Genomic DNA, 26,449 nt, shown 5'->3' on the forward strand with positions numbered 1-26,449 from the left:
AAGTAAAGAAAAAAATGTTTTAAATGGTTTTAGTTTTAGTTAACTATATTAACCCTGATATCAGAGCTTGTAATATTAAATATATTGATATACAAGTGAAGTAGCCTTCAATGTTTTAATAACATGAACACTTTAACAATACCTTTTTATTTTTATTATTGTACTGTTTACATTACTCCGTAAGATATTATGAACTGCACATTATGAATCAACAATTCTCTTAATTTTGCTTATATTAATATTCATACTACATTTTGCATCACTGCGATGATCTCGTGAAGCGCACGCCACTGATTCTGCGGTAAAGATGGCGGCGGCGGAGGGGGCGCGCAGCGGCTGGAGCAGAACGGAACGACCCCAGACGGGTCCGCTTTAAGAGAAACAGTGCTGGGGGCATGAGGATCGTACATTCCCGTGTAATAGAGCCGCTTATCCGGTGCCGTTTGGCAGAATTTAATGATTAGACTGTGTGTTGTTAGCTGTTAGGTGGTGGGTGGGTTCTCTCGCTCTCTCTCTTACACACACACTCATACACATATTGCTAAGCTAAGCTAACGGAGCTTGGTCCGGTCCGGTAGAGGAGGAAGAAGAGGGGGAGGTGGGGTGACCAAGAAGGGGAAGACTATCTTCCCGAGCAGAACAGGCCGTCGTCCCGCGGGTCGTTCGTTAGGGGATGTGAGCGGTCCAAACGGACGGCGGGTCTTTCCACGGATCTGTGTTAGTTTCCCACCCAGAACACTCGCAGGATGGGACAACAGGTAGGCCGCGTGGGAGAAGGGGCTTCCGCGGGGGTCCAGACCCCACCGCAGGGGCAGCAGCAGCAGGGCAGATCGAACCGGGCCAGCAGCTCCGGGAGGAAACCCCGAGACTGCGGCGGCAGCAACAACATCACAGGGACGCCACCGGGCAGAACTGCCGCCGCTGTCGCTGCAGCGAACATGATGCTGGATCCAGGGATTAATGTTTTCACTCGGCATTCAGGTATGAGCCTATTCCGTTGTTCGTTTTGCGTGTTTATTGCTTTGAGTCACCGCCAACATCATAGCCGGTGAAGTGTGGATCTGCTCTCCGGTTTAGAAGGGTCCGTCAGGATCAGCGGAAATACTCCATGACTCTCAGGCTGTGTTGCAAATTCTAGTGTGCTGCCTATCTAGACAGTGTTATTTTGACAGCACGAATGCGTTCCAACACTTCTTTGATCCCTAAATATGCGTTCTAGCTAGTCAGCGTAGTATGTTTTCTTACACAACCCCCGAAATGTGGTCAATAAAAAGAGCTGAGGTCAGCCAGTTTGGTATAAACCAAGAGAGTTCTGAGGTTTGTTTGTTTGGTATAAACCAAGACCGTAACCATGTCTTGAACATTGATCATATTTGCTTTGATGGATTTTGACAACTTAGGCAGTATCCTCTGGGTGCCAGGCACAAATGTAAACATGGTAAATGACTTGTTTAGATAAGTTGGCAAAGATGATGTTGTATTTTTTTATTGTTTTTTCATCCAAACAACACACACAGCAGTGTATAATAAATCAAAGCAGAGCAACATCAAAACAATATGAAAATGTAACATTTTAAACTTGTTTTGAAAAGATTGGAAATAGGTATATTATTTTTTTGTTATGATTGACTTGCTCGACTAGAGCACGGAGCGGTTTGTTTTTTTATTTTATTATTTCTGATTATTATGAGAGACTTGCCCCCCTCGACCACAGCACGAAGCCTGCATATGAAAGGGTGAGAGTGCCGCTAAGAAGAGTTAGGAAGGATGATTTGAAACACACACCATTCAAGGTGGAGTGCCGCTGAAATGAGTTTATTGTGAAACTCTTGATATGATATAAGAAGCATTGACCGAATGACAAACTATCCAAAACTAGTGATGCATCATCTTCTCTTTAAGATTCATGTTTTGGTTAAATGTATTTAGATATTGCTGCTGAAATGTATTTTTATATAAATATTTAGATCATTGAAATATGAGCAAAATCTTATTAATATTCACAGAAAATGAATGTGCATGTAAACACGGTTGTGTAACTGCATTTATGCCACTTCTAAGCAGTATTAAACAGTATGTGTAAAGACACATAATTGCAACTATAGAAGCATTTCTGTGCCAGTAAATTTGCCATTTGATGCAGAGGATTGTGGTTGTATAAGAGCAGTAACTGAATTGAGAAGGGGAAGTTCAGACGCAATGCTCTCCTAACTGTAGAAATGCTATCCGATGGCTGTGATTTGATAGGGACTGGCATTTATTGTTTCTTATGAAGAACATGCTGCTGGGGAAGCCACCGCTTTCTCAGATTTCGCTCGTGAGTGATTTCACGGACTCATTTGTTTCAGGCAGTAACACAAAACACATATTTGATCTTAATACTGTTTGTCTGGCAATAATGTGTCACGCAGATTTATCTTTTCAGAAATCGTATATCCCAGGTGTTGTAGGGATTATTGTGTCTGTGGCTGGGATTACATTAGTTGTCGAGAAATTATCTTAAACACTATTTGCATGGTATTAGATGAACAGTGTTGTCTGTTGTCCATTACCCAGGAGCTGTGTTAAGTCTCTTTGAAGCGTTGTGCCCAGTGTTGGTCTGTTCTCCACAGGGTGGGTTGATCAACGCCAAAGAGAGGCTTGTCACATCATGACAATGAAACCCTTTGGCTGGAAACACTGACTTGTGAGGGCTGCAGATGAGTTATTTTTACTCTCATCGCTTATAGCCAGACGTATAGCTGTGACTGAAAGTCATCTGAATAATCAGGATAATAATTGTAGGGTTCGAGGCCTGACTGTCATACCAGTGGTGACTAACTGCCACGATCAGCTTCATCAGACACACATTATTTATAAGTCTAGAAATTAGAACATCTTTTAATGTCTGTGTAGAGGAGAGATCTGATCTCAAATAATTTTTCACGGTCATACCAGATTGTTTGGAATAAACACTGTTTTTTTTTCTCTCTGTAGCACAGTTAGTTTGAGTGACTGGAATTGTATTTGTGACCTTTCTTAATAGTAGTGAGCAATACAAATCGCTTTTTCAGTGTAAAAATTTAGAGGTTTTTAGCTGATTTAAAGGATGATTTCAAAATATCATGCCCTTGATCACATTTTGTTTATCCCTTTAACCTTAGAGAGCCTCATCTGTAAGGTTAAATGGATAATTCACCCTAAAATAAAAAAGTGTCATTTTTTAGGCAACCTTATGTTGTTTCAGACCCGTATGCTTTTAGTTTTTCCTATAACACTTTACAATAAGGTCTAATTTGTTAACATTAGTTAACTACATTAGTTAACATGACAATCCTAATATTAGTTTTAACATCTGCTAATATTTTTTTTCATCAAAAGTTGTATGTTAACATTACTCCACTGTGAACCCACATGAACAAACAATGAACAATTGCATTTTTATTAACTCACATTCACATTTTTTTATATATGATTTGAAAAAGTTTTAATAAATTGTTTGATTAATTTTTGCTAATTGATTAACAAGATGTGATATTGTCTGATAATAGGCATTTTTTTTAAATGATCGGTAATGGCTGATATGTTTTTCTGTTTGGCCAGTGAGTGTCAGAAATGGTACTTGCATTTTGACAGCAATGACTTTCTTTTTAGTTATGGTTTTAACAAGTTCTTTATTTTAAAAAAATGCTATGGTAGGATTACAGATTTAAGAACTTATCTAAAGTATACTCTTTTTTAAATCAAGTTTCGTTTTTAATAATGATTTATTTTCAAATTATTTATCTCTAATATAGTAAATAAATATCATGTAAAATTTAATTTCAGCATGTATTTTTAACTATCTTTAAAGGAAATGTGTGATATCAGCCACCCTGCTCTCTAAGATAGCAGCATCGGCCATTAAAAAATTAATATTGGTCCACCTCTAGTCAAATGGGATACTGTAAATTTATATATATATATATATTATATATATATATATATATATATATATAACTATATATATATATATATATATATATATATGCTTTTGTGATCTTAAAAAAAACAGCATATGATTTTGGAATGACATTAGGGTGGGTAAATATGCCAATATTTGTTTTCAGATGAAATATTCCTTGAAATTACTGAAGGTTGCAGAATCACTGCATTAGCACTCTCTTATTACAGCGTCAACAGTAAGCTTCTTTGCGGTTTCATTTTGAAACACTGCAGTGCGGTCATCACTCAGAGTCTAATGACTACACAAAGGCATCGGGTGGGGGGGTGGACTACTAGATTTCCTAAATCTTTTCGGCCCAATAGGGCATTCAGGACAGATGATTCATGTCACGCTTGGAGCGAAATTCCATTAGATCCAGGAGTATATTCATCTATTTAACTAGTGGAATTCAATCAGAAGCAACTGTGACAATTAGTTCTTAATTGACCTGTGTGGTCAGACAGAGGAATAGATGAATAAATGTATCCTGTGTCTCCCACCCCCTGCAGACAGCCAATGAGTCAGCCTGCTGCCATTCTGAGGTCACATGACCAATTCCACATTCTTTTTATTTATTTATTAACTCCAGTACCAGTAGGCTTTTATTATTTCAGTAGGGTGGTGCAAAGTGCAGCCCTGAACTTAATGTAGACCCAGAAACTATTGATTTTTAGAGCTCAGAACAGTGTGGACCTTCAGTTGGCATACTTTCAGAAGATAAAATGCATAGGCAATTTGTCTAAAGCTCTTCCATCATTTCGTATTTATGCATTTTGAAGCCACAACATTGTTTGTCCACTGTTAGGCACACTTATTAATACAGTGTTGACATTGTGCAGCGGTTTCAAATGAGACTCTTCCAATGAGAATTCATTCCGAACTGACTATTAAAGAAATATGAGAGAGGAGTGTAGATGACTTTGAGTGAAGTTATGGCTTTTGAGCTGTTTGCACATCATCATTTTGTTTCTGGTAAGCAGGCATAGTGCTGCTTTAATTGAGTTGTAATTTTGTTACATAAATCTCTGTTTTTATCTCAGTTTTTTACTATGAGACGTGTGAAATTCCCAGGATGTAAGATGATAGGAATTAAGCACTAAATTGGATTAAACAATCCATTTTTGATTTGTGAAGGAGATTGTTTTATAAAGAAGTCTCAGACTTCTATTGTGAAGACCTGATGGGACTCCCTTGGCCCAAGGTTCGATCTGGTTGTTGTTGCACCACTAGAGGTCATTAGAACGCCACACTTTTTTGGCACAGAGTATCAATGTTCATTATAATTTTTTAACATGTCTAGTTGATAATACACTTGTCAGTTGTGATGTGGATACTCATTTTTGTCTCTCTGGTGTGAAAGTGGGTGCCTGAGCTCTCCTAGCCATCCTCTAATCCTGCTTCTTTTTGACAGCCTTATCCAGTTCCATCCTTTCATTGCGTCCTCATTAAGGTCTGGATTAAATGACACACTGGACTAGAGTAATTCTTCTGTGCTGAGGCAGTGATGAAGATAAGGAACACTTCTCCTTTGCGATTCTTCAGATCAGTCATTTTCAATGTTTTTCTGTCTAGACCAGTCATTGTTCTGTAGCTGTTTTCAGCTCCTTTTGGCCCTGGTTTGATGTGTGATGATGCAAGTGAATCATTGAATTAGTGCTTTGAACTGATTCACTGAAACGGGCAGTTTGAAAGAACTGATTCCTGGAGATTAAAACAATTAAATAAATTTTTCTGTCTTGCTCTGCAGAAAGTTAGTTTTTTTAAAAATCCAGACAATGAAAAATGTTTGCCTGTCAAATAAAATTGTATTTTATGTTTTTATCTTGTTTTTTAATATTAATTGTTTGATTATTATTATTACTGTTAAAATATTTATTTACTTTCATTTTTTTTTTTTTCTCCTAAAGATGATTGTCTTCATCTTTGCCTTTTAGATCTTCTTCTTTAATACAGTTAAAATATCTCCAAAAGCTGTTTTTGACCCAGTTAAACCCTGTTTGGCCTTTCATTCTTGGTCACACACACATCAAAGTAGTTCTAATGAATCCCAGTTGAATCCCATCCACAAAGCGTCTGTAGCTGTCTGAGCACTACTATATGTCTTGGATTAGGGTTTTATTTCAAATCAAAGCTAAATACACATAGAAGCAGTGCATCCTTGTGGCGCGGATGATACAGAAGAGTATACGCAGCATACGGTGATATGAGGAGACACAGAGGAGACGGTTGACAAAGGAATTATTGAATAAAGTCGTTATTTTTGTTTTCTTCGCTTACAAAATGTGTTCCTGTCCCTTTATATAACCCAGATTGCACATCTTATGGCAGATGGTGTATTTCGACGACAACTTTCATACCTTTTATGGACAGTCACAGGCCTCCAGGTTTTCATCCAAAATATCTTAAATTGTGTTCCAAAGATGAACAGAGCTTTTACGGGTTTGGAACGGCATGGGGGTAAGTGATTAATGACAACATTTTCATTTTGGGGTGGAGTATCCCTTTAAGTAGGCTCTTTTTAAACCTGCATAAAGAGGTGTTATGTTTGTGTTAAAAGAGATTTGTCTAAAACTAATAATTCATATTTATTATGTTTAACATAAACATAGCCCTTGCTGGTTGATGATGTCATAATTACCCAATTATGAGGCAAAGAGCATCTTTATTCATTGATAGTCTTTCCAATTAGCCATGTATTCTGATTGTTTTTATTTGTGAACTATTATTACAAATTAAAACAACTCTTTTGTTGTTTAATATATTTGAAAATGTAATTTAATTCTGTGATGGCAAAGCTGAATTTTCAGCAGCCATTACTCCAGTCTTCAGTGTCACATGATCCTTCAGAAATCATTCTAATATGCTTGTTTGGTGCTCAAGAAACATTTCTTATTATTATCAGTGTAGAAAACAGTTATGCTGCTTAATGTTTTGTGGAAACTGAAACTTTTTTTTCCAGGATTCTTTGATAAATAAAAATTCAAAAGAACAGCATTTATTTGAAATATAACTTTTATGTAACAATGTAAAAGCCTTTACTGTCACTCTAAATCAATTTAATGTGTCCATGGTGAATAAAAGCATTAATTTCTTGAAACAAAAACCTTTCTGACCCCAAATGGAATGGTATTGCATAAATCACAAACATTTTCATTATGTAATTATATTTCATCAGTGCCCATATGGAATGAGCAAGTTGGCTGCTAAAAGATTAGTTCACTTTCAAATGAAAATTTTCCTGATAATTTGCTCACCCCCATGTCATCCAAGATGTTTATATATATCTTTCATCAGTCGAAAAGAAATAAAGGTTTTTGATGGTTTGGAATCCAAACGGTTGAAGGTTGAACCAGAGGGTGTGTGTGGTGTGAAAATTTCATCAGATATGGAGGATATGAGCATTCTGACGCATTCTGTGAAACCCACTCTGTTGTGGCAACCAGATCAACGGTGCATCAGATTTGTGTCAGCTGAGGTGGATGTTATTCAGTGAGAGCCACCACAGGTCTGGATGCTATCTGCACAAAAAAAAAAAAAAAAAAATGACTCAAAGCAAAGACTTAACTTAACATTAACTATGATTAATGATCATCTGATTAAGTGTGTAAATCTGCGTAAAATCCTTTTCATTGATGTCACACCTTCTGGTTACATCGCAGTGTTAACTAAAACCTCACACACTTATAAAATCTAGTACTTTTGCAGTTGTCACCGTTACTGTTGACTGCAGTAGAGAAAAGATGATGCGAAATTATGCAAATATCACATTGCTCTAGTAAAGAAAAGAACAGAATTAGATTCTGATGGGGTTAGTGTCTTGAAGGGGTGTTGTGTTGCATAAGTGTTTGTAAGTACCTTTAAGCTGTAGAGGGTGTGTGTGATTTCTTTTATTTTTTTTATGCTTGTACATGCTTTTAGAGAATTTTCGTAAAATGTACAATCCGTACCATTGTAAATTTTAGAGTATGGCCAAATATTCCATCAAACTTTTGTTTCAAAAGAGTAAGATCATGTTTAAGTGTTTTATTTTATTTTTATAAAATATTATAACTAAATATATTATTCCTTCAATGCTTCAGACTTTCAAACACTCCGGATGTAAAGCTAAAATTTTTTTGAGATGTTTAGATTGTATGTATATGTATATTTGTATGAATGTTTTTTTCCTGTTCCTGTCTGTCTGCTTGTTTACTTGATTCCTCCTGTATTATGTTTTACTTCTACTTTTTTTTTCGTAAGATAATTCAGTTGTATTTAATTGTTTATCTCTGTATTGCTTTGTTTGCTTAATTAAAAAAAAGTGAGCTGTGTCAGGTTGGAAGGTCAATAAACGCTAACACCACCGGGTGAAAATATTGATCAGGTTCCAAAATGGAGTTCCTTCAGAAAACCTCCTTCCTTCAGGTCATTATGTTTGCGCTGACCTGACAAACTTGGTGCTCTAGTCTTCTAAACCAGCTTAAAGGAATAGAGGGTACCCGGGAGAAGCATTAAGCTGTCCCACAGTGCTTTGCAGGAGTGGGTGAACTGTGTTGAGAGCCCCATTAGCACCTTCAGTGAACAGGTAAATTACAGTAGCCAGTGTTCTAACTGCTGTGTAAGCTGTCAAAAGTAGGCTTGAATGAATGGCACCGGGTAATATCCCATAATCCCAAGTGCATCATTATCCACCCGCCTGTCAGATTGATGGGCACAGGACTAGAGGCCAATTGAAAGTCCACTCAGCACAGGTAAAAGACATATCTAAAAGATTTGGTTGTGATTTTTCTATAACAAACTCAAAGCTACAGTATTGTTCAGAAGTTTTGGAAAGAAAATAATACTTCTTTTCAGCAAGGATGCATTAAACTAATCAAAAGTAACAGTAAATTAATTTATAATATTACAAAATATTTAGAATAAATGCTTTTCTTTTGAACTTTATATTCATAGAAGATTCATTAAAAAAAATTGGATCATAGTTTGTGAAAAAATATCAAGCAGCACAACTGGTTTCAACAATAATAAAAATAATTGTTTCTTGAGCATCAAATTAGCATATTAGAATGATTTCTGAAGGATCGTGTGACACTTAAGACTGGAGTAATGATGCTGAAAATTCAGCTTTGCCATCACAGGAATACATTACATTTTACTTATACAATATTGATGTTTTTATTGCATGTTTGCATTAAGAGACTTCTTTTAAAAACATGAAGAACCCCCAAAACTTTTGAATGGTAGTGAATTTGACATAAAGGTTCTGTGCATTTTAACACAAAACACTCATGTCCTTACTTGTGGTTGAATAACATTTAAACACAAGTTGCTATAGTAACAGAGGATGTAAATGATGTAATATTATTGTCTATCGCACAACCTATCAGTAACTTTTGTAACCTTTAATTGTTAATTTCTGCAAACTCTACAACTTTTTACAAAAACTTGGCAGAACTAATGTAAATGGGTTTTGTCAGTAGTTTTTTTAAAATCAAAAATATGTGAATGAATGAAACATTTTTTGTAGTTCGTTTTATATAATATGACATTAAATATTTAATCTGATTATTTAATATATTATAGTAATTAGTATATTTTATTGAATTGCTTTTACGCTGCCTCTGAAAAGCTACTAAAAAGTCTGTAAACAGACCTTTGAAATGATCTAATCATTAGCCACTAGAATTGCATTATTTTCCAGATATTTCTTTAAAGGAACTAAAATAATAATTTAGTGGCTGTTAAGAACTGAGATGGGAATTGTTAAATTCATTACTATTCCTATCCCTGTTGTTGACACTTAATTGCATGGGGTAATTTTGCAAGATCCCTCTTTGCATTGCCATTTGTATTCATCAGATTATCTGTTGGCCTGTAATACAGCACTAGTCTTTTCAACTGGAGAGCCATTTACTGGAAAGGAGGAAAAGACTGAGTGAGGGGGAGACAACTGTGTAATTGTTGTTGCTGAGTGCTAATGTTGGATCCTCATTATTGTGAAGGAACAGGATCTGCCCTTCTTTTTATGTGGGCCCATTGTTTGAGGAATCATTGTTCGGTGGTTCCTCTGTGCACACACATAGTGTAATTATTCTGGAGGTATTTATGGCCAGATAGTTTTGTTTTGTGCTGGATCTAAAAATAGGCCTCGTTCTGCACCACATGGCTTCTGCTGTTATGTGCTGAGTGCTTTCAGAGAAACAGGTGACTTTGTGCTGTCATCCCCTCGTGCAACACTTCACCAACACTCTGGGGTGTAATGGAAGTTCTTGCTTCACACCTCTAAAAGCTGAAATATCTTCAACTATTTTAGTTAAATGAGTATAGTTTACCAAGAAATGTAAAGTTTGTCACTATTTACTCAACCTCATATTGTTCTTAACGTGTATGCTGTTATTTATTTTTTTGTATGCCAGTAATTTTTCAAAGATGATGTCAAGCTTCAAAAAGAATAAAAAGCCACCATCTGGCAGAAAGTGAGAGTTTGGAGAATCCTGTTCAAAAAACAGTTATTGTTCTATTTTGCGTTATTTATTCTTTTTGGTCACTCAGAACTATATATCCATACTTAGGCAATGAATGCAGGCAATTAACACCCCGACAGAAGACCTGTCACCAGTATGTCTACCTGCTGACTTAAATATGCTCGACGTGTTTTATCCCTGAGCAGAGCGATCTCCTGTGATGAGCTGCTCTTGCACATAAGAATGTTGGTCAAAATTTCCTGCATGACTGATGTACTTGTACTAAATGTTAGGGGGCTGTTCTGTACCTTGTGAATTCCAGAGCTAGTGACGGGCAAGTGAGGTGTCCCATTTATTGGATTTCGAGAAGGAGTTGCGACAGTTGACCCATCGCTATACCCTTCCACCTCTTGTTTACTTGTCCTTATTCAGACAAGCTTCACAAAGCGTCCTGTGAATGGTTTGATTTTTGGGTGAAATGCTCTTAAAGTTCAAGTCAAGTCAAGTCAAGTCTGCTTTATTGTCAGTTCTTCCACATGTACAGCACATACATACAGAGAATTGAAATTGCAGATAGATACAGATTAAATATAAAATACAACTATACAAATAAGGGCATGTAAAAAAATAATAAAAATAAAAATAAAGTTAAAAAAGCAGCGCAAGGCACATGGCAGATAGAGTGCAAGCCAGTGAAGTGAACAAACAGTGCAGATAAAAAGATTGTAGTGCAAAAAATATTCTGTCTGTTTAAAGTGACAAAGGGCTCAGAGAGCAGTTCTTTTTTTTAAACTGACTGAAGAGGTAGTAGAATGACGTCAGTTCTATGCTGAATGAGGTAGTGAGCAGACCAATGCTGCACGAAGTGACTGGTGCATGTCACCGTATGTTAGTGGGAGGGGGGAGTGGAAGGACCTGGGGATGTAGGACCTGGGGATGTGGGACCTGGGTGGGGGGTGTGGGGGGAGGGGGGTTCATAGTTCAGTGGTGCCTGGGGCAGCTTCCTGACAGCCTGATGAATGAAGCTGTCCTTCAGTCTGCTGGTCCCAGGCTGGAGACTCAGCAGTCTCCTCCCTGATGGCAGCAGACTGAAGAAGCTGTGTGACGGGTGAGTGGGATCACCTGCAATGCAGAGGGCTTTGCGAGTGAGATGGGTTCCAAAAATGTCCTGGAGGGAGGGGAGAGAGACACCAATGATCTTCTCTGCTGCTCTCACTATTCGTTGAAGGGTCTTCCGGCAGGACGCGTTGCAGGCGCCATACCACACAGTGATGCAGCTTGTTAGAATGCTCTCGATGGTGCCTCTGTAGAAGGTGCACATGATGGGGGCCGGGGCTCTAGCTCTCCTCAGTTTGCGGAGGAAGTAGAGACGCTGCTGTGCTTTCTTGGCCAGTGCTGCTGTGTTTTCAGTCCAGGAGAGGCCCTCTGTGATGTGCACACCCAGGAACTTGGTGCTGCTCACTCTCTTCACAGTCGCACCATTGATGGTCAGAGGAGCATGCTCAGTGTGCACTCTCCTGAAGTGAACAACAATCTCCTTCGTCTTCTCCACATTCAAAGAGAGATTGTTGTCACTGCACCACCCGGCCAGGCGGCTCACCTCGTTCCTGTAGTTTGTCTCGTCTCTGTTACTAATGAGACCCATCACAGTCGTGTCATCCGCAAATTGTGTGATGGTGTGAAGTTTAACTCTAAAAATGTGGTTCTGCCGACATCCAGCAGAAACTCATGACTGTATGCGCGCTTAAAGACAGGTAGACACGATGAAGATGTACAAAAACACTGCGAATTACAAGACCAAAAACACGCTGCGTGTGGACGCGCCACCATCTTGGAACTGATAATAGTTGTATAATTGTAGAATAATAGTTGTATAATTATTCTTGAATCAGGTGGAACAAAGTATTTTATCACAGATGCACAAGTACCATCGGTTATGGGCCAATATTCTTTTGTTGCTGTTGTTTAATTTATAGGTATATCAGTCAACATTGCATATTTACAGTAGGTATAGAAAAGAATCATCCTCCTTTAAAATAATCACATTTTGTTGCTATGCAGCCTGAAATGAATATGGACACAGTTTTTGTTTTATCCAGCTGTATTTACTCAGTGCAACTTATAACATCCAAGGTAAAGATATAACTCCAACAATTTTAGTCTCATCTGCCTCCCTCAGAAGGTGTGTTTTGGCAAAGCTTAATCGTGACTGCACGTGGCCTTTCTTGAGGATTGGCTTTTTTCTTCCCTCCCATTCAAGCCAAGTTTGTGGAGAATTTGATTCTTTTCTATACCCACTGTAATTGCATGCATTTTTCTGATTTTTACATTTAAATGAGCTTTCTATAATCCAATGCTGAAAGTTAATCTTTCAAACCAATAATAATTTAATAACACTGTATATTTTGAAAATGTGTGAAAATTACAGTTATCAATTTGTCATATTTTACATTTTTATATTGAGATTCCTAAAGTCACTTTTAGCATTTTAAACAACTGATTTAAGTTTTTAGTGTTTTATTTATAATTTATTTAGACAAAATATTATGTAATTTGAATATTGGGCATATTTTTTGTAAGTATGGACTTGGTGATGAAACTCAATGTGCAGTTTAAAGTTATATTGATCATAAAGGAATAGATGTTTAATGGCCTTTCAAATCAGGATGTTCTGTCCATAATCCATATTAGTTGAGAGCAGCCCCAGAGTACAGAGGTGCTGGTGCAGTTGCTGTAAGCCTGGCCTAAGCCCAGCACAACAGCTGCGTAAGACTCCCATCAGGACACGGCCGTGCAGGTCAGTCCGTTCAGTATGACCATTCACACCGCGCACACAGTTCTCCCTCAGCTGTCTCACAGCGAAGCTCCTGCACACAAAGACACACACGGAAAGCACGCAGGACAAACATATGTGGCCACGCGACGTGCCCGACGCTGCTCAACTGCTAGATCAATCAGAAGTGTTGCATGAGAATGTTTGTGAATGTACTGGAACAGAGCTTGACATTGTAATCTGTTTGTCTGTCTACTTAAAGTTGTGGCTCAATGACTGATGGTAATTGGTAATTAAGACATTGTGTGACATTTTAGTGTGCTTGTCTCATTGAATGTCATCATTTTGACTCGATGGTGGTCTTGTCAAAAGCTGGCGTCTATAGTCTAAAAATCTTTTTTCTTTTATTATGTTTGTAGAAGCCTTTCATTTTCATGTCATCTAGTCTGTTGAGGTCTTGCTGATGTCTTTAAGAGATTATTTCCCTTAATGTTGAGAGGTTTTGGGTGTAACTGAATAACTGAGTGTCCCATCTTAATACATTTTACATGTTGTTCTGAAACTTGTGTATGTTTAATGTGGCACAGGCATTTTGTACTAGAGTTTCCACACCTCCATGCTTTCCAGCGTCTCCCAAGAGGATGTTGGGTAGGCAGTACACATGGTGTAGAAATGGAACCATCTGCTCGTTCCTACCCCCTTCTAAAACCAGCGGGCCCCCCACACGCCTTCCCTCACAAGACATCCAATAAAACCACCCTCAGAACTCCACTCTTCCCATATCTCACACAAGCACATGTGGATATTTCTCACTTAGGGCAGTTGGCATGGAGGCCCATAATCAAGTCAGACTGGCGTTCTGGGTTCTCTGAGTTCTGAGCTGCACCAGAGACTAAAAGATTTGAACAAGAGGAGAATTTCAGATTTTCAGATCATTGTTTTAGTGTGAAATAAACCCGTATTCTGAGGATTAGGGGCTAGAGTGGTTTCCCATTAGTCCTTACACTGGAACTGGGATCATGTACTGGGAGCTGTGGATCAGTCAGCTGACTAGAACTGGGAAGCACTGCATGCTGGTCAGGAATAAAGGTAGGGCTGTATGTGTCTGGTTTGCCACACAGGCCTTGACTGTCTCAGCTGCGTGTTCTTGAGTTGTGTTAGACCAGGCAGAAGACCTGTGTTTGTTTTGTCTAGTCCTTGTTGTGTTTTTTATTCGTAATGATTGTTTCAAGTTTCATTTAGTGACATTCTTGGAACCAATTATTAAATTTTGAACTAATATTATATTTTTTATGGTTATAGTTTCACTTATTATTTTTTTTAAAGGGATGTCCAAAACTACATATTTCAAAAATCAACTAGTTGACAGGTTGCTTACACAACTCATTTACTAATCCCTCTTAACTAGTAGCTCTCCCCAGTTAGCATGGTTTTGGGTTTACTTGGCATGATTGAACGCATTTCTTAGTTGGCGTTTACATTCTCTTATTCAACAACAGATGATGTAAAACGCAGATGTGTTTTTAAAAGTGAGACTATTAGTTATAGGCTGATATTATTGTTACTGTTGTAACTCTAATAATTTAGTAAAACTGTTAAGTGTAATATGTAAAATAATATTTGCTTGTTAACATAATACATTCAATTATAATGTTGTGATTTTTAGCATACACACTACCATTCAAAAATTTGAGGTTGGTATGATTTGTAATGTAAGGAAATCTCTTGTGCTCATCAAGACTTGATTTATTTGATCAAAAATACAGCACAACTTATAGTGTGAAATATTATTATAATGTAAATTAGCTGTTTTCTACTTTGATATATAGTAAATATAGCATTTATTATATTTATTCTATATTTTCAGCAGCCATAACTCCAGTCTTCAGTGTCACACGATCCTTAAGAAATTATTCTAATATACTGGTTTTGTTCTCAAGAAACATTGCTTGTTATTTTCAATATTAAAAGCAGTTGTGATGCTTAGAAACCGTGATGGATTTTCTTTGAATAGAAAGTTTAAAAGAAAAGCATTTATATGAAATTGAAATAGAACTTATTGTAACATTTATTGTTTTTGTTTTTTATTTAAATATTAGTGCATCTAGTTGTTTGTTGAACGGCTGTTTGGCTGTTTTTGCTCTTGCCATGCATTCAGCATTTGAAGAAAGTATGTTAATACCATGTTATTGGGATGTGAATGTGTTAATCATCCATCAAATTTCAGACCACCACAGTAGTTTTGTAAAGGTAAACCTAATAGCCTAATCTTAGAGGGAGAATTTGTTTCAAAATGATCAGTAAAGGGAGTTTCTGATGCCTTTTCCCTTGTAACTCAGCTGACACTTTTTCCCTAAGGAAAGGGGCAGCTGCCCAGACATGCTTAGTGTGTGTGTTTGTGGCTGGTTGACAGCTGTAGAGGAAGACCAGCAGACGCGGGCATGCTCAAGGTGTGGGGACTCTCCCACACCAACTTTCCAACCTCAAAGCCATTCCATGCTCCTCCTCCCTTAAGAACTTGCTTAAGAATCAGACCCTCTCAGACAGAAGCAGAACCCTCAACACATCAGGTCTGTGTTTTATTACATGTGAGAGCCGAGACTCATCTAGCGCTGCTAGATTATGTCATTGAGGACTCTGCTGTCTAGCAGCAGTTTTGAGGAAGAGAGGGTCAGACTGACCAATCTGTCCAACCCACAGGATGTGGACCGCTATTGCTTCGCAGGTAGACAGTGCTGTAATGGTGCCCTGAGTGTCAGTGAATTTCGAGGGATGTGTATTTGTTTTTGTTTTTTTGTGTGTGTGGTCAGTTTGGAAGCTGTTACTTTGTCAAATGGTTTGGTCTTGGAGTGTTTCACCAAATGAAGCGTTTGGAAATTCTTAGGAATTTTTCAAATTCATTTTTAAAAAAGCAACAAGTAGATCAATACTTAATGTTAACACAGCAAACTGTGAATATATGAAAGTAGTTGCAATTTGTAGTAAAATATGTAAATTTTATACTTATATTAGTATTAATAAAATATTAATAAATTTCAGTTTTCTGCATTTATTGCAATTGTATAGAATGTTTTTTTTATCAGTTTCATTTACAATATTTATTTATTATATTATAATATTTTAAATAATAATAATAGTTGTTAGTAATATTATTATGTATGTTTAAAAAATACAAATACATTTTCTCCAATAATTCTTTATTATATGGATTATAAAATATTTCAATAATTATTGACTGCATTATTGACAAAGTTAATATTGAATGGTTAATTTATTAATTGAATTGAGTTGATCATTAACATCCCTAGGATCTAGAACAGTTTTTTTTTTTTTTTAATGATTTATTGCTGTTTTGTGTAGCCTTCGTAATATTGTTAATATTGCACAAATGATTTGTAAAAAGAGATCATTGATTTTAAGTAAGGTATGATGTAAGGAGCAAAGTGATTTCATTTTGAATCACCCTCCTTGTTTTCACTTTGTGTCCGATGATTGCAGTTTCTTCTCTTCTCCCTCCCCACTTTGACGTTAACATGTTCGTCAACTCCTGAAACCCCTCCCCTCTTACACTGACTCATTCTGCCCTTCCTAGAGGCCTTGTCTGATTTGGGATGTCATATGCTCCATCAACAACCACTTATGTTTTCTGTTACTCATACGTCATGTTATTTATCTCTCTTTCTTCCTGACAGAGGCCCTGCACAGGCCGTTTGGATTGGACTCAACGTCACTGACGGAGGCGGTGCGCTGGAGCTCGAAAGAGAATCTGCTAGGTGCTGCGGAGAGTGATCCCAACCTCTTTGTTGCGCTTTACGACTTTGTTGCCAGTGGCGACAACACGCTGAGCATCACGAAAGGTATGATCGTCAACAGGAGATGAGTGGTTGCACAACATGCGGTGCTTAGATTCATTGAACACTTTAACAGTTTGATCTCCACCTCTGTACACAGATGACAAACCTCATTGCACTGATAGTGTAAACTCAAATGTAACCCAAGACCAACTTTAATACCTAGAATAAACAAAGCCGGAGAATGTTTTCACAGCTATTATTGATAACTTCCTCTCTCTTTATAACAAGGACACCATGTCATTACTTTTCCTCTTCCTTCCATCGCTCTCCTTCCTCTTTTCTTTTCTTCAGAACTTGTTTCTCTTCCCAGCAGCAGTTTGTAGGATCAAAGAACAGAGCTAAAAATTAAAGCGGATGTTAAACTTTGAGTTTTATTAACTGAGAAGCATAAACACATGGGCATCGACCTGAGCCATATGCGCCAACGCCCACAGCTCGTTCCTGCACGCTGTAATAGACTTTGGGACATGAATCAGGCAGTTCTATACTCAGATGCTCCATGCTGAACAGCTACCGCTAATGCTAATGCCCGTTTTGAAGTGTAATCCCTTCAGCTGGGTGAAAAGAGGGTGGGTAAACACAGAGAGAAGAGAGTTCAGAGAGAAGGAGTTAGCAATCTGTGCTTTCTCTCTGAAGTACCCGCTAATGGCCGGTAATGTAATGTCGTCTGGTTGGCAACGATGCGTCAGTCTCTTCTTGTCTTGTTACGAGGGCCTTATTGCCGCGCCGTGTCGATTTAGGATTAGCAAAAAAGCACTTGGTGTCTGAAAGCTATTGTGCCTGAATTCTGTTTTCCTGTCAGCAGGAGAGCACCCTCTACTGGAAAATTAAATATATAATGTACCATTCAAACATTTGGGGGCAGAAAGAAATTATTATATAGATATATATTATATATATATTTTCAGCAGTGATGCATTAGAGTGATCAAAAGTGACAGTGAAAGACATTTATAATGTTACAAAAGATTTCTGTTTGAAATAAATTCTTTTTAAATTTTGATTCATCAAAGAATCCCAAAATATAAATAGAAAAATAATTAAAAAAAATATATAAAAAATTCAGCTTTGCATCACAGAAAGAAAAGTTCTTTTAAATTATAAAAACGTTTCACAATATTATGTTTTTTTAATCAAATAAATGCAACCTTGGTGAGCATAAGAGACTTAATTTAAATACATTAAAACAAATCAAACTTTTTAACAGTATTGTATGAATACAAATAAATGGACATACATTTTATTTAATATTTTTTTAAATCAAAATTCAGCAACCGGATTAAGGAAAAAAGGGGCCCTATTTTTGGTAATTGGTTACGTCATTGTTTTTGACTACACATTTTCAGATTCAACACTCTGGAGAGGCTTTGGAGTGTTCTTTTTTCCAACAGCTTAATGGAACAGAACACGGGGCTCTTGAGATGTTTTCACAAGTGCTTTTTGGAGGCATATCTTGTAAAAAAAAAAAAAAAAAAAAAATACTATTTTTAACTTCCATTTCGTCTTAAAAATGTGCCGTTCATGAAGTGTTATGCAGCTGCCACAAATGTCCGTCTGACACATGTATTTGCAGAAATTAAAAAAAACAGCACAGTACCTCGAATACTCAGATGATATATTTGAATGTCATGATTGACTTTTCTTCCTCCACTCTCATTTGACTTCAGGATTTGTGCAGTTCTCAGAACTCTTATATAAGACTAGCGTCTTCTCAGTCTGAGCTTATGGGATGAAAACGTTACCTAATGGACAAGTTCAAACTGATCTTGTATAAGAAATGATACTGTAGGATCTATAAAGTTACTGACATAAACATGCACTTTCCTTCTGAAAGACCTGATGTGTTTTTATGGCTGAACGATGGACTTGTTGTGGCTTGCATTTCTAATCTCTCATTCCATTCCATTCAAGGGAGATGCATTGGTATGAATAACAAGGGTTTACAAAGCTGAATCCTTAGTAAAACTTTATGAACAAAAATGTGAAAAAAAAAAAAAAATTGAATATCAACTGATTGCTGTGTATAAAGTACTGTTCTTTTTTGCATTTCAGGAGAGAAGCTGCGAGTGTTGGGGTACAACCAGAATGGCGAGTGGAGTGAAGTCCGTTCGAAGAATGGCCAGGGTTGGGTACCCAGTAACTACATCACCCCCGTGAACAGTCTGGAAAAGCACAGCTGGTATCATGGGCCGGTGTCCCGCAGCGCCGCTGAGTACCTACTCAGCAGCCTGATCAACGGCAGCTTCCTAGTGAGAGAGAGTGAGAGCAGCCCTGGCCAGCTCTCCATCTCACTTCGCTATGAGGGACGGGTCTATCATTACCGGATCAACACCGCCTCTGACGGAAAGGTTGGGCTGAAGACAATGGCTGCTTTCACTTTACTTTGAAAGTAAAGCTCCCTTTCCTTTGATTTTAAAGTTGGTCTCCTCTTCTGTCTCAGGTCTATGTAACAGCTGAAAGTCGTTTCAGTACATTAGCTGAGCTGGTTCATCATCATTCCACAGTGGCCGATGGTCTGGTAACCACATTACACTATCCTGCTCCAAAATGCAACAAGCCAACAGTCTATGGTGTCTCCCCCATCCACGACAAGTGGGAGATGGAGCGCACCGACATCACTATGAAGCACAAGTTAGGCGGAGGCCAGTACGGAGAGGTGTACGTTGGAGTTTGGAAAAAGTACAACCTCACTGTAGCTGTAAAAACACTAAAGGTTCGTGTTTTTGTGCATATGTTCCAATTTTAATATTTTCTCCCTATTTCATTGGTTTTTGTTGCATTGAACTTTTTATGTGGTGTTGTGTGCCACCAAGTGGCTGGTCATTATATTGCACTTAAGGATTTCTGTTTTTGTAGTTGCTTTGCTAGTTCTGTTATGTATTTATATTTCATATTCCATGCGTATTGTATTACTTTATTTCAAAGGAGGACACCATGGAGGTTGACGAGTTTCTGAAGGAAGCTGCAGTCATGAAGGAGGTGAAGCATCCCAATTTGGTACAGTTACTGGGTAAGTGTACTAGGCTTTTTAACTTGTTGACGGTAGTTGACAACTAGTCAGAACTCCAGATTTGAAGCTGTGTGTGCTTTAACTGGTTTCGGTTCAATCGACAACAAAAAATAAATAAACATAAAATAAACTTGTCGACTACATTAATCAACCATTTGAGTTTGCACGAGCATTAGAGAGTATGCACTACTCTCATGACTCCACTGTAGAAATACAGTTTCTTTCACATAATAAGCAACAATTATTTGTTTTTACCAAATTATGTTCTTAAATTAGTCACAAATTGGTCATTTGTTTTGATGCCCCTCCCTAGGTGTGTGTACATTGGAGCCTCCATTCTACATAGTGACTGAGTACATGCCCCACGGGAACCTGCTGGACTACCTGCGTGAGTGTGACAGGGAACAGGTGAATGCTGTGGTGCTGCTCTACATGGCCACTCAGATCTCCTCTGCCATGGAGTATCTGGAGAAGAAGAACTTCATCCACAGGTGAGCATAGCTCTTCAGACATCAATAGGCTTCAGGAGTTCTCATTGGGAGATCTCACTTCATCTTCTTAATTTCTTTCTCAGGGACTTGGCAGCTCGTAATTGTCTGGTTGGAGAGAATCACGTGGTCAAGGTGGCTGATTTTGGGCTGAGTCGGCTGATGACAGGCGACACCTACACAGCTCATGCGGGGGCCAAATTCCCCATCAAATGGACAGCACCAGAGAGTCTGGCCTATAACACCTTCTCCATCAAATCAGATGTGTGGGGTCAGTTACTAATTTAATTTTGTCATAAGGATTGTTTTAGGAGTTCTGATACTCTATAAACAGTTATCTGTTACAGACAGAAATGATTGATTTGCTTATATAAATAAGTGACTCACTTATTTCTCCCAATTTTCCAGCATTTGGAGTTTTGCTCTGGGAGATTGCGACGTATGGCATGTCTCCATACCCAGGAATCGACCTGTCCCAGGTGTACGATCTGCTGGAGAAGGGCTACCGCATGGAGCAGCCCGAAGGCTGTCCTCCTAAAGTCTACGAGCTCATGAGAGCCTGTGAGTATCAACAGAGACTTTAATAACATTTTATAGTTTTCACTTAATAACTTTTCATAGTTAACTAAAATGCGTCAAATGTAATTCATATGTGTCCATATATACAGTATATTCTTTAAGCATTGTGTAATGTTGTGTAATGGTCTTATCTGAAATTCTGAAAACCTTCAGTGTCACATGAGTATACAGAAATCATTATAATATGCTGATTAATGACACATTTTTCAGATATCTTTGATAATAGAACTTTTAAAATAGCAATTTATTTGAAATAGAAGTCGCTTGTAACATAACCAACCTTTTGTAAGATTTACTGTCACTTGTGATCAGTTCAATGTATCATTGCTCAGTAGAAGTATTAACTTTTTTTTTTTTTTTAATCTTAGACAACCCCAAAATTTTTAACCATATTGTAGCTTTTGGTCATTAGATAAAGACAAATTCTGTTTGTGTTGGTAGGTTGGCAGTGGAGTCCACTGGATAGACCCTCATTTGCTGAGATTCATCAGGCCTTTGAGACCATGTTCCATGACTCAAGCATCTCGGAAGGTATTGCTGCATCATCTGTTTTGAATGACAGAGGAAGCCATAAACCAAGTGGACTTTTCATGCAGATGCATGCTTAAACATGCTTAAAAGGAAACAAAGAATAAATAACATAGGTGCATTTTGTATTGAATTTAATATAGAAAATGCATTTATGGTAATTTACCACAGTTAATATTTTATCAAGATTTGACCCACAGTACTTACATGTAATATTAACATGCACCTTCTAACTCATCTCCAGAGGTAGCCGAAGAGCTGTGTAAAACCGCATCTGGTGGGGATGGGGGACTTGTGCACACCTTTGGCCATGATATGCCACTCTTGCCCTCAAAGTCTCGTGGGCAGAAGAAACACTCTGAGAACAAAGAAAATATGGAGGAGGCAGGACCCCACGGCCCTGCAGGTATACAGGCCCAACTCCGGCTCAGTCGGCTCAGACAGAAACTCAAGAGAATGGGAGTGGTGTTCATTATCGATTAACAGCGCTGCATAATATATAACCCTACAAACATTTATACACAAATATAGTATGATTCAGAACATTCTGTGTAATATCATATAACTCTTTCTTTTATTCTCATTCATTTTAAATATTCAAAATGTATCATGATCAGAAATCTTACATGTTCATAAACGTTCATAACAGATATTCTCTCTCATGTTTTGATTATCTTTCTGTAAATACATCTGATTTCATTCTATTTCTCCCATTTGCTGCATGTCACTAAACCCCAAGTATGCACATAAACACAACTGCATGTGTATTTATATTTTGATTTAAAATTTGTTTAACCTTATTAAAGCATTTTTCATGTATTGTGCAATATTTTTTTTCTACTTAAATTATTTATATGCTATTTATTGAAATTATATAAAATTGATATAAAATAAACTTTAAGGGAGGGGATGTTTATATTTCTTTATTTTTTGGATGAGATGCATCTTTTTGTCATGTTATTAAACCTTTTAACCATGCAAAAAGTTTATTATTAACATTTATACTTTTATTTTTTGTATTCCTGGATCTGTATTTATTGTCCTGCCTTTGATTGTCCTGACAATCTTACTTTTCCCCACATATCAAGAAATACTCTCTAAATAATGCAAATATCTAGACATTCTGTTTGCCACAGAACCTGTTAAAAAAATACAAAAGAAAAAATCTTTGTCCACTCGTACAAAAATTCACCCCATGAATCGAGATATCCCTGACTCAGTGTCATGTCCTTTAATGTTTAAATTATGACTGCAAGTAGCAGTAGCTTATAGGGACCCTACACGGTTTCTTGGATAAAAGCATATTCCAGGCTAGTTCTTATAAATTACAGTCAGGGTTAGCAGCAGTGATATCTGATACCACAGCCTTCATTTACACCAGGCTTCATCATGCTTTACTTTTATATGTTTATTTTACACAACTATAGGTAACAATGTAATAAATTAAATATTTATTTTATAGCCAAGCAATCAACGTCTGACATAATATGCTATTTGTGCACTGAATAATGATGTAAGCAAGTGTTCCGTAGTGACAAGCTGTTTATATGTGAGCGCACTGAAGTGTTTAGTTTACATGTCTACTTCTACCTCTTATTTTGCTGTTCTTTGACCTTTGGTTTTGTTGTCCTATTGTGTTCAGGTCTTGCAGCATCCCTTTTTGTGGGTGATGGCCGCTCCAGCAGCTCTCCGGCCCTCCCACGTAAACAGAGGGATAAGTCTCCCTCTAGCCTGCTGGAGGACTCCCAGGACACAACCTTTACCCGTGACCGCAAGGCTGGCTTCTTCAGTTCTTTCATGAAGAAGAAGTCTATGTCTTCCTCTTCTACTTCATCCTCACCTCAGCAGCAACAGAATCTCCCTATGCCTCCCAAGAGGAGCAGCTCTTTCCGGGAGATGGAGACCCAGCCCCATAAAAAGTATGAGCCCACGGCTGGGTTTGCATGCCCTCCTCCTCCTTTGCCCCAAACCGATGGGTTGAGTTTCTCTCCATCTCACGGAGAGGGGAACCATGTGCAGTCCCACTGTTGTGGGGCCACGTTTGGACAGAAACCCTCAAGTTCAAACTCTGGAGCAACTTCTGGTCAAGTTGGAAGCAGCAGTAGTTGGGGAAGCCTTGCAGGCTTTTTCACCCCTCGTCTTATCAAAAAGACCCTGGGATTGCGGACTGGTAAGCCTTCTGGAATAGATGAAGGAAGTGGAACCAAGCCATTCCCTCGTTCCAATTCAACTTCCTCTATGTCTGCTGGGTTGCCGGACTTAGAGCGCATGGCATTGACGTTACCAAGAAACCGAAGCAAACCCCCATTAGAGCGTACAGCTTCCACCACCTCACAGCCGGAAAATGGGGCAGCACGACCTTCGGATGCAATCCTGAGGAAGCTTGACGAAGGTACGGCTCAGATACGAGACCGTCCCAAAGCCAAACTCTTGCCACGAGGGGTCGCAGGTGGAGTTAGGGCACCAGGTGTAGGGGGAGAGACAGATTCAGACTCTAACACACTGGGAAAAGAGGGGCAAGATGACAGGCAAGGCTGGTCATCTCCGTCGAAAACCTCCACTCTTGGTTCGGCCAACCTGCACAACCACAAAGTTCCAGTGCTGATCTCCCCGACCCTAAAGCACAGCTCGGCCGATGTACACCTAGTCGGTGTGGACTCTCAGGGCAACCGCTTTAAACTGCTGTCTGACAGTGGAGATCGGGACCGACCGCGATTGGTGAAGCCCAAATGTGCACCTCCTCCACCACCCATGCTCCGCTCCCTCCAACACGCCTACAGTGCTGATGCAGCTGATGAAGCGGTCAGTGGAAACATAGAGGTCAATGGAGATGGTGTCAAAAGGTCAGGGAGAGAAGCCAGAGGAGCACGTCCATCAATACCACCACCACAAGTGCCTCCAGCCCCCATAGTCCCCTCTAGTAACACCACCACCCAAACTAAGATGGCTAACGGTGTCTTCAGTGGCGGACCTGGCCCTACTTCCGCCAAACCCACCCTTAGACGGACTCGACTGCAGACAGAGCGGATCCCCCTGGAGAAAATCAGCAAGGAGGCTCTTTTGGAATGTGCTGAATGCTTGAGTAGTGCTCTTCAAGGCAACACCGAGCTTTCCTCCAGCAGCCAGGTCCTGGATGCGGGACACCAACTTTTGGACTACTGCTCGGGGTATGTCGATTGCATCCCCCAGACACGTAATAAATTTGCCTTTCGTGAGGCAGTGGGGAAACTAGAGTTGAATCTACAGGAGCTGCGTGCTTCCTCTACAGGTGGGGGATCGGGACCTGGGACCAGCCCGGCTCTTGACAACTTGCACACATGCATTAAAGAGATCAGTGATGTTGTGCAAAGGTAGCCACTGTGTCCACCTCCAAAACTCCTCCTTTTGTACCCCTTGAGACTTTTTGCCCTAGAATCAATCTAGTTTTATTTAAATGTTGGGGGACAGAGAATATTCTCTAAGTAGTACCTCAGAAAATTACTACAAACACTCTCTAACTTTTAATTGTTTACAGGTGACTTTCTCCTTGAAATTGCCAGTTGGGAACAGAGTTCTTTGTATATAAGCTTTTTGTCACTACCAAAATACACACAGTTTTGTTTTTGACAAATTAATACTTACAGTTTTATCTTGGTTTTCACAAATAGACAGGGGTTGCATAGGTAAAGGTGAGCCGACTACACGTGAACTGGTCCATTTATCATGCATTTTGTTTTAAGTTACAGGTTTCCATTCGCTTTTTTGACAATTCATTTGCATTTGATCCATAGTAACTGGATATTGCATCCAAATGTCAATGCAAACATAAAAATGCCCAACATTTAAGACATGAATTGGTTTCGCTTGAGCATAAACAACATTGCTTGTTAAGAACCTGTAGTAGTAATGAATACAGAGTGCAAACACAACTCTATGCACAATTGTTCAGTCTCATTTTACACACTAAAAGTGCTTCTGTCTATATCCCATACTGTCATTTTTTATTTGGCCGCATTTGTTAAACACTATGACATTTGATGACCATTCATAATTAGCCTTCATTTTGACATGGTCCATGCATTATTGTTGCTAGTAGTGGTTTGCTGTGCATAGTTGAAACGGTGTTGGGTCCGTCACCACATGGATCATATTTGGCCTTTTATATCCGTGGCCTTCAGATAATGTCCCCATCAGCCAGATGGCACAAATCTACAGTCTGACTCTAGAGTTCTCAACACTCAAGAATTCTAAACATGTTCATAGATTTTATTGATTTGCTATGGGGGAATCATTTGATGTGTGGGAAGTCTGAATTTATTTTATGACCGTCATGGTGCCAACAACACAGAAGCAGCAACACTACAGACACAAGTATTGCCAAGACTTTTAATACAAACTGCATTTTCTTTAGCACATTGGCTTGTAACTTTATTTTGATTTCACTTTAGAATGTCGCCATTTGTAAACTTGAATTTTAAATTATTTTTTATTAAAAGCACAGGTGTTTTTTATGATATTGTAGATGTTGCATATTATTTTATACCCACAAACATGTGTGGAAGGTCATGCTCACTTGTGTCCTTGTGGTGAGACTTTGGTGTGAGGGTCTCCATCTGTGCGTCTACATTATGAATGTATTCATTTGTTTGCGTGTATATGTTTTCCATAGTCTCTCTTCACACAGTTCAAACTTTATTAAACAGAAACATTATTATAAGAAACAATTTCTTCAGGACACAAACAGTTACAAATGTTTTCTGAGTCTGTATTCATAAAATGATAGATTTCTATTAGAATTTGCATATATGAGATTTTCCTGGGTACCCTGCAAT

The 26,449-nt window shown here is 38.4% G+C and overlaps 1 protein-coding gene across 2 annotated transcripts; it reads left to right on the forward strand.

The window, feature by feature from the left end:
- Positions 1–280: 280 nt before the first annotated feature.
- Positions 281–25,790, forward strand: LOC109059081 (tyrosine-protein kinase ABL2-like). Of its 2 annotated transcripts, none has more exons than XM_019076278.2 (11): positions 281–981; positions 16,873–17,037; positions 19,086–19,381; positions 19,474–19,746; positions 19,959–20,043; positions 20,357–20,534; positions 20,618–20,802; positions 20,940–21,092; positions 21,552–21,641; positions 21,883–22,044; positions 23,281–25,790. In XM_019076278.2, exons 1-11 carry the CDS (start codon positions 747–749, stop codon positions 24,990–24,992), a joined length of 3,534 nt encoding a protein of 1,177 aa, XP_018931823.1. In that variant the 5' UTR covers positions 281–746; the 3' UTR covers positions 24,993–25,790. The 2 variants fall into 2 exon arrangements, with proteins under 2 accessions (XP_018931823.1, XP_018931824.1); XM_019076279.2 differs by lacking the exon at positions 281–981 and adding an exon at positions 15,269–15,905.
- Positions 25,791–26,449: the final 659 nt, after the last annotated feature.

This window comes from Cyprinus carpio, chromosome A8 (assembly GCF_018340385.1).
Source record: "Cyprinus carpio isolate SPL01 chromosome A8, ASM1834038v1, whole genome shotgun sequence".
Lineage (NCBI taxonomy): Eukaryota > Metazoa > Chordata > Actinopteri > Cypriniformes > Cyprinidae > Cyprinus > Cyprinus carpio.